The sequence below is a fragment of the Sardina pilchardus genome, chromosome 7, assembly GCF_963854185.1.
Source record: "Sardina pilchardus chromosome 7, fSarPil1.1, whole genome shotgun sequence".
NCBI lineage: Eukaryota > Metazoa > Chordata > Actinopteri > Clupeiformes > Clupeidae > Sardina > Sardina pilchardus.
This window is the reverse complement of record NC_085000.1, coordinates 29,150,688-29,163,187: the sequence shown is the minus strand read 5'-3', so window position 1 is coordinate 29,163,187 and position 12,500 is coordinate 29,150,688. Positions and strand designations below refer to the sequence as shown.

Genomic DNA, 12,500 nt, shown 5'->3' with positions numbered 1-12,500 from the left:
GGGCGTGATGTGGCGCGGCTTCGTCCCGAAGCCCATCAGCTCCTTGCAGTACTTGTCGTGCACCAGCTGCTGCTGCGTGATCTCCTCCATCTCCTCGCGCATACGCTGCGAGTTAACCGAAGCATGGTCATTGGTCACATATCAAATATGAGAGGTATGCTGGGAAAGGCACTTCCAGAAAAACACAGCTTTTCACATATACATTTATTCATTTAGCAGATACTTTTATCCAAAGTGTCTTACAAAATGATGAATAACATACAGTGCAATACTATAATGCAGAGGGGTCTGATATGGCTACATCAATCAATACTATGAATACTATCAATACCAGCGGATGAGAGTGCAGTAGTAAAAGTGTGTGCAGTCAAAGAAGGAGTTAGAGGAGGGAGGAGAGGGAAGAAGGGGAGGTGCATGTTAGGCGTGTAGAGGTGTTCGGAGAGGAAGACCTCATCCTTTGTAGAGCCTCACCTCTCCCTCCATGCTGCTGATGCGAACCAGCTCATTCAGGATCAGCAGGGCACCGTGCACACGGTCATCCCTGTTCATCCCCTTCTCCTTGGCCAGGGTCTCATCAAAGCCTTTCTCAGCCTCCTCAAAGGTTTGCTAAAGCAACAAAGGGCACACATGACACCGAGTCAGAGGCAACAAATGATGTTTTGGCCCATTATTTTTTTTTTATCCAGACACATCATAACTAGGGTCAGGCATATAGGCACTTCATTCAATATTCTCACGCTCAGTTTTTAGGCAATCATTCTACAGAGTGGCAATAAAACATGTCTGGCCCCACTGAGCAATATGACAGGTAGCATAAACTCAACCACAGACCTTGTACCACTGCGGTTTCTGCATCTCTTTGGTCTCGCGCTGGGTGGTGAGAATAAGGCAGGCTCTCAGAGCCGAGACCGCCCCCTCGCGGATGGCCTGCTTGGAGTCCCACACCGCGTAGAAGATGTTGTCAAAGAAAGGCTGGACCTGCTGGAAGAAGAACGTGGGTGCGCTGACGGCCAGCTCCCTCAGCACCAGCACCTGTAAAGCAGAAGGATGTCCAGAACCGTCACATTATACATTGTGCATGGGAGGTGCTATACAAATAAAGGTTATTATTATTAATTATTAATATATATAATTATATTTATATATAATAGATTCATAAATTCAACTCCCAAATTACACTCAGTAAATATTCAAAAACTTAGCCCATATGAACCAGGTTTCCACACTTACCGCTGCGTGACGTCTGCCCTCATTCCTGTCTGCTCCCAGCCACTCCAGTGCCCTCTTCACCTCAAACTCAACGTACTCCGCGGTGAAGGTGTCCCCTGCCATGGACAGGTGACCCATGGCTTTGGAGGCCATCTCCATCACCACAGGGTCACTGGAAGGCAGCAGGTTGCGCAAGTAGTTCGCAAAGCGACTGATCCTGGTGGCATTGCCTCCCTCAACTCCAATGAGACTCACTGTGGTGAAAGAGAGATTTAGAAAACATTAGGAAATCAGGGATTAGGGATTAATAATGATGCATCAGAAGAGCGATGATGCAGTCTGCCTCAGTCTGTGCCACTCACCTATGGCAAGGATTCCACCTTTCTTCTCACTCACATCAGAGCTGGAGACCAGCTCAAATATGTGGTGGTTCAACTCATCGTAGAAAGTGGTGGCTTCATCTTGGCTCAGCTGGAATAAAACAGATACACTTGTCTTGACAACATTTCTGACCGATAGAATTTTGACTGAGACCACTGTATGCTATTAAATCGAGCTTTCAGAAACCAGCCCAGAAGCAACAACTCCTCCTAGTCAACTATTTACCTCTCTAAGTTCTGTTGTCACGTAATGTTGGAGGTCCTTTGCTGCTTTGGCGCGGGTATCCTCATTGCGACTCTTCAGGCCACTCACGAACTGCTGCAACACCGTCGCTGTACCAGACATGATGGCAGCGTTGGTGCCGCGACCTGTCGCGCAGCCTGGGGATGACACAAGACACATTCCAGACTGTGACCAAAATAAAATCAAACTATGATGAACCTCATGATTTTACTTTAAAGTTGGCATTGACATAAACCTGGTTTGGACAGTCACGGGTAAAATGGTTTACAGTAACGTTAACACCCAACAAAACCAATGGCATGTATTTAAAAACTGATGGTGGGTTAATATTGTGCTATGGGTAGGTAACGTTAACGGTGCCTCCCACATTAATAATGGCTTAGCAGTGCCTGCTGTGGTCGAGGATATGTGCAATTTACCATAACAGACCTTCGGTTATTCTATTGAAATCACAGACTGAAGACTCTTCAACTGTACAACTTGTATTTAATGGCTAACAAACACACGTTAGCAAGTCGGACGTACTGTATTAGCGCGAGGCTAGCTCATTCTTAGTGTCAATGGTCTCGAGTCACACTGGTACACACCATTTCTTTCTTACCCCATAAATCAGAGCAACTGCGCTCCATGGGAACAGAACATGAGATGAAACTGATGAGCTTTTACTGCTCTTGAATTCAGTAATGCAAATCATCCATGTGTCCTGCTAAGCAGAGTTAGCCTCTATCATGCAACTACTAGCAATGCTAACCAAGTGATGCGTCGAGTGAGGTCAGTGCAGCGTCTTGTTTATTTCAGAGCACATAGAAACACATTTAGTAAATGCAACAGTCAGGTGAATTCTTATAGAAAAAGAAGATAGAAAGATGTCTTACGGTGTCTCTTTATTTAGCTAGCTACAAAACGGCTGGTTTGTTCGCTCAGCTGCAAAAAGAAGTCTATCCAACTGTACAGTACAGAGGTGGAGCAGGAAGTTGACAACCAGTCCAGAGTTTGACTGGCCAATGGCAAACTGGAGATTTGTGATTGACATCTATATTGTCCACATGGAGCTTCCGTTACCCGGAAAAACACAAAACAAGCATGTGTAAATTAGGCGTAAATGTAGTGGCAACAGCAGTCATTGTAGTGTTGCATTGCCAAAAGTCAAACAAGGACTTTTGAAGTCAAGCTATCAAGCTCCCTATGTTGTCATACTTCACTAGCTAATTGTAAGAACACCAAGCAGTCTGTCGATTAGGGTACTTAAGTACAAAAAAAGTGTTTGTGTGTATTGACATAACCCATTATTGTTTTGTACGCATTTCTCTGTGTCCATGTTCTTTTCACTTACATCTAATCAAATATTTCCATTGCCCAAATCGGGCGATTAAATGATTGGTTTGACGATAATATTCACTGACCAATAGCGTCGAGAATATCTTGGAGTGCAGGAAGTAACTACGTTATGTCACTTACGCAAACTGTTTCAAAACAGGCGCACGAATTTCGATTTGCATGAGGGCTGTTCAGAGTACTGTAACTTTGAGCTGAAAATCATTCGTGAGTCGGTAGAACTAAAACAATTTTGTGCTTAGGCTTTGCCATTCGAAGACTTTACCGGTTGACTGTGTTTCGTCTGATACATTTCGATACAATCCGCAGTTTAACGACGGGCTATCTAGCTAGCGTTCAGTGGGATTTCTGGAATGGCTCAGGTACCCAAAGTCCGACTGGCTGGTGGCCTTGAAGTATGCCGTATTTTGAATGGTATGTGGCAGGTTTCAGGAGCACATGGTCCAGTGGATCCAGAAAAAGCAGGTAAGTAAATAAGCCAGTGTGAACCTTATGTTGTATAATTATCTCCAAGCATCTTACTTTGGATTATAGTCAGGTTTGGACTCACAACACTGTTCAGTTGTACGCACAAATTGACCCCATACTGTAATAAGATATGACACAGCTTCTGTATTCATTCTCTAGTCTAAAAGGTACAAATAAAAGCAATCGTTCAATACGCACACTGGGTGGCGCTAGTGGACCATTTCTTTCCACATATAGGGCACTCATTCATTTCTTTAACCTCGATAAACTGGGCAGGTCTCGTGTTGTATTAGGCAAAATGCCCATTAGCATAATTATTCAGCTATTGATTTAGGGAATTTTAATCTCTCTCCTTTTATTTTTCTCTCTAACTTTCAGCTCAGGCAATGGAACCTTATGTTAATGCTGGACTTACAACCTTTGACATGGCTGACATTTATGGTCCCGCAGAGGAAATATTTGGAAGATTTTACAGTCAGGTATGGCACTACCACTAGACCACAGGGGGTCATTCCAGTCAAGTGATGAAAAGTATACGTGAATGTGACAGATGACACATACAGTACATGCTATCCTGTAAGACTATGGTGGGGTGCCCGTTTCAAAGCTCTATTCTTGAGGTTGTTTGATCACCAGAATCAGACTACAGATTCTGAAAAAACCTGAAGTTAGAAAAATGAATGAATTCATCAGTTCACACACAGACAAGTCTGGGCTTTGTATCGTAGCCCTGTAGTAACAGTTTGAGTTTCTTATTGATATCCTTATCACACAGGCATATGCACGCATAATCCTACCCCACATACTCACTTCATTGAATATTTTCATAATATAACTCCAAATAAGGATCTCAATTATTTATATTCTCTAGCATGTTATATTAAAAGTCAATATTCCTGCCTTTGTGCATCTAAAATCACACATATACTTGTCCATAGTTTTATTTTTTTACTGGTTCCTTTTTTGTCAACCAGTTGAAGCAACAGAAGCCCCACTTAAACAGAGTGACTTCTCTCACCATGTATGGGATTCAGAAAAGAAAACCTTCAATGTGTTTGAATCTCCAAAGTGCCGCACACCTGGGCTTTGAAGTGGACAATCTATAAGCGCGGTCAAGCATGCTCTTCCAGGCTGATGCACTCCAGCAGTTTAATGGAATCGATTCTGGAGTCTCTCAGCCAGAATAATATCCTTAGAGATGAGACTTCACCTCTCTATGCCTCAGCTGTCACCATCAGACCTCACATAGCTCTTTGAGTATGTTGGTCCCATTTCAGCTCTAAGTTATTTTTTTTTAATTATATTTTAAATGTTTGTGACTTTTTAAAATGATTATTTTATAACATTTATTAGTGGCGGGGTTATTTAGCACAATACTATAGTACAATACTGTACAGAGACTCTTGAGTGGGTACACTGGATCAGCTGGAGAAAATCATGACTACATGGTAAAAACCATCTCATAGGAAATATATGTGTTCTTTAATCAGGCCAAGTCCAGGTCCAGCAGCCCACCCCCAGTGCAGGCCTTGACCAAGTGGGTCCCAAGACCAGGACCGATGGACCGCAAGGTGGGTTTACCTTAAAGCCAGCCATTACTGAAACTGATAACAGATTGACATTAGGAACACAATCATTGACTGTACATGTTATCTATATGTATTGTGAATGAGTGATTTTTAAAGAAACGCATGACCTTTCTATTCTGTGTGATTATTATTCATTGACCAAGCTCAGAGTCTAAGAAGACTGTATGTGTAAGGCATCGTTTCCCCATGTGGGGTCGCCTGAAATTAAAATTGGGTCGCCTGAGATACTGGGTATCTTACAATTGACCAGTACATTACCTTAAAATATACATTCATTAATAAAAACATATTAAAACCACCATGTAATCAGATCCTTCATTACAATCTGGCTACATAAAGATTAACTTAGACAGCCCGCACAAGATGCTTGATTGACATAATCATGCTTGATCAACATTCCAAACAAAGTAGTAAAATAACCACACATGCAAAGATAGGCAAACGATTTAGCTTGTAACATAATAATAGGGACACCTGCCAAAATAAGTTGGAAACATCTGGTGTAATGTATCTTGTCTCTTTGTCACTTTAATATTTGCACTATCATTCTGTTATGTAAGGTAGCACTTTAGAGATAACGTTGAAGGTTTCCTTTTGCACTGCAGCTTGATTGTCTACTTAAAGAGAGAAAAAAAACATTGACTTGACTGTCATATTAGTGTAGCCGTGATGATCACCGTGATCATTTTTTTGTAGAATCGATGAACATGAATTTGCCAAATGAGTTAACTATCAGATATACAGCCTACCACTAGAGAGCAGTGTGGCCCAATGAACAGTACAATCCTCTCAGCATTTTTAATCACTCTGTTATGTAAATCCCTCTGGCAGCTGGATACATTGTATGGATTCAAGGTCGTGTCAGCGTCATCCACAGTGTAGTTATGGATGCACTCATCAGATCAAATAATTGAATTAACCCCCACACACTTACACCTCTACTCTGGACAGGTGGTAGAGAAGGCAATACAAAGGTCCTTGGATAGAATGCAGGTGGATACACTGGACTGTGTGCAGTTCCACTGGTGGGACTACAACGACAAGAGATACCTTGAGGCTCTTGGTCACTTAGCTGATCTGCGGCAGGAGGGCATCATACGTACGTGCGGTCATGTCATTTTTGCAGTAGCACTGTATTATTTGTAAAAATATGTATTCCATAAAACACTTACACACATAATGCTATGTGAGAATGATGCCAATAAATGGGCTCCCTATATCCATTGTTTCTTTCTATACATTCATTAGTTGTTGATAAAATATGACAACTTTGCATAATTGGCTTCACAGGGGAGTTATCATTGACGAACTTTGACACTAAGCGACTGGAGGAGATTACAGGAAAAGGGATTTGCATTTCCAGCAATCAGGTCCAGTACTCTGTCCTTGACCGCAGGCCAGCTGTCCACATGGAGCGGTTCTGCCTTGACCACGGCATTCAACTGCTGACATACGGCACGCTAGGTGAGTACGCTTTGTGACATTCACAGAACTCTCACAAAAACAGAGAAGAGTGTCCTTTTAGATTGTATAGATGATGATTTAGGTAAAACGTATTTATATTGTGGTTATCTGGCCACAGTGGCTATTCAAAGCACTTCATAAAGACACATAGACAATATCAATAACAAGTCCATGGGCGATAGATAGTGAACACAAGGCCTGAATCCACACTATACATTTCTTAGAAAATGTAACCTTCTCTTGAGCAAAGAGAAGGTTACTGCATTTGGCAGATCCTCCATCCAACCCTCTGGCTTTCTCACTCCTCTAACCCATGTGGCACACAGACACTTCTCCCTCCCCCCTCCCCTTTGTCTCCTCCACTCTGTCCATCATTAACTTCTTCCCTCCCTCCTTCTCTCCTCCTCCTCCTCCTCCTCCCTCTCGTAGGAGGGGGTCTGCTAACAGAGAAGTATCTCGGCCGCGCCGAGCCAAAGAGTCGGGCCGAGCTGAACACGGCGTCTCTGGGCAAATACAAAAACGTGGTGGACACGTGGGGCGGCTGGGGCCTCTTCCAGGAGCTGCTGGCCGTCTTGGACACGGTGGGCAAGGCGCGCGGCGGCTCCGTCGCCAACGTGGCCACGCGCTACATCCTGGACCGCCCGGCGGTGGGCGGGGTGATCGTGGGCTGCAGGCTGGGCGTCTCCGGCGCGGCGCACATCGAGGACACGCTGCGCAGCTGCACGATGGAGCTGCGGCCAGAGGACGTGAGCGCCATCGACGGCGTGCTGCAGCGCTCCCGAGACCTCATGCGCGTCATCGGAGACTGCGGAGACGAGTACCGCCACTAGGAGGCCGAGCGCGACGACGCAGAGAGGAGGGACAGGAAACTCGCATGAGCACGCTGTGACTGGCAGGCGTGATGGGCTATCTATCATCAGCATTGCTTTACATTTATTCATTTACCAGACACTTTTATTCAGAGCAACTTAGAAAATGAGGACAAATTAAAGAGAAAAGGTGTCTGTGCAGGTTTAGGAATCAAGCAAAGCCATTATAGTTTTAAATGATGGGATGTGTGAAAAGCTTTTAATGCTGCAAAAAGCTTTTACGCTGTGCCTAAGACTGTGAAGCAAACGTGAAGGGGGGTGGGGCATGATGCAAGACTGGTGAAAAAAATATTCCGTCACCTGCCATGAAATTGAATTTGAACAGTGGGAATGAAATAAAACGCTGCTCATGTGATCATCTATAATAACCGTAGTTGGTGAAGAGTGCATCAGGTCATCCTTATGGCGGACAAAAAGTGAAAGCTAATGACTGTGGCAGATTGAAGGGGTCATCATAACTGACCCATGAGGTCTCATTAATGGGGATGACCAGCTGGATGTATGGCACTGCCAGGAGGACGGTTGGGTAGACTCTCCAGCTGGCTGAATTGATTATGTATGTGTATATGTGGGTAAGGGAAGGTGGGGGTTAATAAATGTGTAGCTCTCAGTAGCCATAGTGACACTTCACTCCTGCCTGATCTGAGACCAGTGACAGGGCCCACTGGGTGCAGAAGAAAAAGTGAGAGGATCGACAGACGTCACTTTCTGTGACTTACAGTTTCGGGTTGCACTATTTATATACTGTAGTGCATAGAAAATGTGCTATATAAATAAACTCAAGTGTAAGCTTGAGTAATGGTGCTCTTCAGGGCATTTGGGTTGCTTTTTTCACCTGGCTGGTTGCAAGATTCTCTTAAAAAAGGTGGCAAATAGTATTCTTTCTATTGGAAATTTCACATACAACATATTAAAACAAAAACTAAAACATATATTGAATGTTTGTAAGTCTTCTAATGCTTCAATTATCTTATTTGTCTTTTTATGATTTTTTTTTTTTTTTTAAACGAAATTCAACACAACATGCCAGGTGCAGGTATAGTTCAGTGTATGAACATTTTTGTTTTATGACCAGGTAACATGTTCAGATCAGTTGATCTGGTTTATCTTTACAGTAGGCTATGTGTCAACTCAAACGCTCTCTTTCTGAACTGCCCTCCTCCTCTGCTGTGTGTGTGCACGCATGACTACCACTGTGTGTAGGAGTAAAATGCTGAAAGGAGCGGCAGGAGAGGTGCTGTCTCATGCTCGCACGTGCCACGGCGGTGCCTAATGCTTTAGCTGCTGCTGCTGCTGAATTATTAACCTGCATGAAATATGCACAGCAGGGCCAGGACCACACAGTGTCTGTTCTGTTGGCAGGGACTACTAGGGACTCGTGTGGCAGAGTGCTTCAGCCTCCAATCAATTCATCACATTAAAGTTACAGTCAGCTGGAAACGTGAACGCTGCTCAGAAGATTCTCAGGTGAATTAAGATATGTAAGAAGTTAAATGTTGAATTTTTGAATAACTCATGACAAAAATTGAGATATCAGTGAGTGCATGCAGGTTGATGATGTTGACAGCAGGAAGGTGCTAATCAGGTAAATTAGATAAGAAGTTAAAATGAACATTTTAATTTTCTAACAATTGCCACAAAAAATGTTGATGTCAACGAGTGCATCCAGGTTAATGATGTTGACAAGAGTGAGCTAATCAGAATCTGCTTTTGCTTTGATATTTGTATTGCTTTGTGTTTGATTTGATCCTTTGATCCTACTTCACTCATTCTATGAGGAGTACATCCATGATGGGGCCAAAATGGAATTGCTTTACTTATGCACATCAAAGATGCCAAAATGGATTTTGATGAGATTACCACCTGAAAGCATTTGTGTTGGTGATACTGGCTCTTTGAAGCTGGAGTCTCCCGGAACCACTGAATAAAGTCATGTTGAGAGACTATCCTCGCCAGTTCCCTTATTTAGAAAAATAAGTCCCAAATGAAATCATATTCCTTTCAGAGCTGCTTAAACAAGTGGTCATTTGAGCAGTGGACCGAATGGTATTGAATTCATTCAAATAAACATAGCTGAACATAGCTTTTAGTCAATCGTGAAAATAAATTACGCAGTAGACACAGCAGGCCATTCCCCTGAGTTTAATGTGAAGAATCCATCACTTTATTGGTGTATGTTCCCAATGGGGACAAGGGTCTAAAAACAGTGTACTAAAACCAAACCCAAATGCATCAAAGAGGAGGAGAAGGGAGGGGACATAGAATGGTGGTGTCTGTGTGGGCATTTCAAAAATGTGAAAAAACATGACTCCAAAACGACGCCAACGTTACTCCAGAAACCTTCACTGCGCACTTCACACTACAGCGTTACTCTTTTTTTTAGGGGTTAGGGGCTCAGGGTAGATTAAGAATCAAGGGGCATAGAGGAAAGGTCACCTGAAAGGGTGGGGTGAGGGGTGGGGGGTAAGGGGTCAAACAACATCAATGACATTTAGAAGAACTACATTTCTTTTTCTTTCTTGGCTTTTTTTTTTCTTTATTCATTTCAGTGACATTTTCTTCTTTCAAGAGGGGGAGCGTGTTCAGACAAGGAAGTGTCTCCCTTTTTGTTGAGGTTACCAAGGTTTGTCGCCCGACAGTCGCCAGATTTACTTTGCGTTGACCGAGTTGCTGAGCATCTTCCTGACCGCCTGGGCAATGGCGTCGTGGTCGATGCCGAAGATCTTGAGCAGCTCTTGTGGCTTGCCACTGCGCGGGACATGGGCCACAGCCAGACGATGCACCGTAATCCCCGGCTCGTTCACCACGGCGGAGCACACTGCCTCTCCCAGGCCACCTGTGAAATTGCACTCATGTTAGCCATTCATTAGCGACTCATCAGGAGAGCTGATGCAAGCTGATGGAAATTCACATTGTTTATTAAACAAGTGTCAACTATATTAAAGTGCATGAATGTAATGTATTATTAAACTAAATTATGAACCAAAATCAATATTTTGCATGTTTAAGAATGTGTCTTTGACAAGTCATCTTGATCAAACTAGCTCCTCAAATCTGACAAATAAAAACAGTATACTGTTGTTGAGCACAACAACAAAAGGACCCCACTGTAGTCTCCGAATGATAACATAAGGTCATTCACTGGAGTTATATATTTTTTATCATTGTAGCTGATGTTTACAATTTAGGGTTGATTTTTGTACAGCATTTCTCCTCTATAGCACATTTACCATGAAAGCTTATCTAACCACCTATTACAGTATCTCCCTGGGCAAAAATAACAAAACATACCTATATTGCCATGTCTATAAATTGCATCCTTAAAAAAACGAAACAAATTTGTGTGGCCAATTATAGGTGTCTTCTGAGTTGTCTTTAACTCACTCCTCCCCTTTCATTCAATTATGCCTGTGGAGTCTGAATATCATTTAAACTATGGCTGTCACATATCATTCTCCTGACAGACAGGCTCCCCTGGTTTATTAAGATAATGATCATATATCCCATTCTTGCCCTACAGCACGGAATTCCACAGATGTGTACAGTGATATTAGTGCTCGGTTCATTTGGGAAATGACACTCCGCGGTTTGACAGGCCCCTCTGTGAGATCCATACTCTGCTCTCTCCTGTGGCATCACTCCTCAACACACACCTACACGCATCATTGCTTCCCAGCGTGGGACCATCCTATATACAGTATGTACACACAAACGCACACACACACACACACACGCAGATGGACCAATATGGAGAATAAACACAAGTAGAATAACCTATATGTACAAACATGAACCCAATCATTAACAGAATCAGTATTGTGCTTAATGTGTGAAACGTACAATCTGGCCCTTCAATACCATCTGCATACACACACATGCAGTGAGACACATACACAGACACACACATACACACACACACATACACACATACACAAGCTCTCTGACAACAGCAGCTGTTGATCCCTGCAGGCGAGCCCACGGCCTCCACTCTCTTAGCACAGCGGGCAAGATGCAGCAGAGGTCAGCGCAAACAGTAACCCTGGCGACGGGGGGTACGCTGTGCCCCACTGTGCCAACTGAACCAACCTCCCCCCTCACTCTGCACGTACACACAACCAATGTACAGTAAAGATGCATTCAGACATCGCCTCAAACCACAGACATATAAGTGCACAACGCCCCCCCCCCCCCACACACACACACACACTCACTCACACACACACACACACACACATACACACACACACTGGCACCTCTACCCCCTGTGGTCCCCTCGACCTGCATCTCTCTCTAAACCTCCACCCCGACGCGCAACCCCCCCCCCCCCTCCCTCTCTCTCTCTGCACTCGCCATCTCACCTGTCATGATGCACTATTCATGCTTCTTAACATGAGATGGGGGTGGGGAAGGAGTGAGGGAGAGAGTGAGTGAGTTGGAAGGGGGAGGCGATGAAGGGAAGGGGGGAGGGGGAAATAATGTATGGGGGCTGAAGGCTGAAGGGAGCGGTTCAAGTGTGTGTGCGTGGGGGGGGGGGGGGGGGGGGGGTTGGGTGCTAGGGTGAGGCTGATATGATGACAGGCCCACTTGGTCATCACGCTTCCTCTTTGTCGCCGCCCGCCCCCATCAGACAGAGGGGCTCAGGGAGGCCAAAACAGAGGAGAGGGGTGCCAAAGAAATCCACACAAACAAATTCACAAACAGACAGACTACAGCTAGAAGTACACATGGCTCACGCAGAAGCACACATGCCTCTACTATGCACACACACACACACACACACACACACAAACACACACACACACACACACACACACACACACACACACACACACACACACACACACACACACACACACACACACACACACACACACACACACACACACACACACACACACACACACACTCACACACTCACAATAACACAGGGATTTTTTTGGCC

General features: G+C 44.1%; 3 protein-coding genes across 4 annotated transcripts in view; 1 reads left to right on the top strand and 2 right to left on the bottom strand.

Annotated features, from left to right (window-relative positions):
- Window positions 1-2,795, bottom strand: part of mtor (mechanistic target of rapamycin kinase) — a 94,509-nt gene extending 91,714 nt beyond the window's left edge. Inside the window, exons 1-7 of one of the 2 annotated variants that reach the window (XM_062541692.1) lie at window positions 2,709-2,795; window positions 1,816-1,970; window positions 1,572-1,680; window positions 1,231-1,463; window positions 832-1,032; window positions 472-606; window positions 1-105 (exon numbers count right to left, since the gene is read on the bottom strand). The exon at window positions 1-105 is cut by the window's left edge and continues 171 nt beyond it. In XM_062541692.1, the coding sequence (XP_062397676.1) occupies window positions 1-105; window positions 472-606; window positions 832-1,032; window positions 1,231-1,463; window positions 1,572-1,680; window positions 1,816-1,935 (903 nt within the window). In that variant the 5' untranslated portion in view covers window positions 1,936-1,970; window positions 2,709-2,795. Of the gene's footprint in view, window positions 106-471; window positions 607-831; window positions 1,033-1,230; window positions 1,464-1,571; window positions 1,681-1,815; window positions 1,971-2,434; window positions 2,530-2,708 lie in introns of those variants that run through there. The other variant, XM_062541691.1, reaches the window with a different exon arrangement.
- Window positions 2,796-3,308: 513 nt separating this feature from the next.
- On the top strand, window positions 3,309-8,452 carry LOC134087879 (protein tas-like). The gene is made up of 6 exons (XM_062541689.1): window positions 3,309-3,633; window positions 4,015-4,115; window positions 5,127-5,207; window positions 6,177-6,324; window positions 6,516-6,689; window positions 7,119-8,452. Exons 1-6 carry the CDS (start codon window positions 3,522-3,524, stop codon window positions 7,517-7,519), a joined length of 1,017 nt encoding a protein of 338 aa, XP_062397673.1. The 5' UTR covers window positions 3,309-3,521; the 3' UTR covers window positions 7,520-8,452.
- A 1,252-nt stretch (window positions 8,453-9,704) lies between these two features.
- The window catches only part of LOC134087878 (transketolase-like), an 18,060-nt gene continuing 15,264 nt past the window's right edge, over window positions 9,705-12,500 (bottom strand). The window contains exon 14 of the mRNA XM_062541688.1: window positions 9,705-10,394. Coding sequence (XP_062397672.1) covers window positions 10,207-10,394 — 188 coding nt within the window. The 3' untranslated portion in view covers window positions 9,705-10,206. The remainder of the gene's footprint in view (window positions 10,395-12,500) is intronic.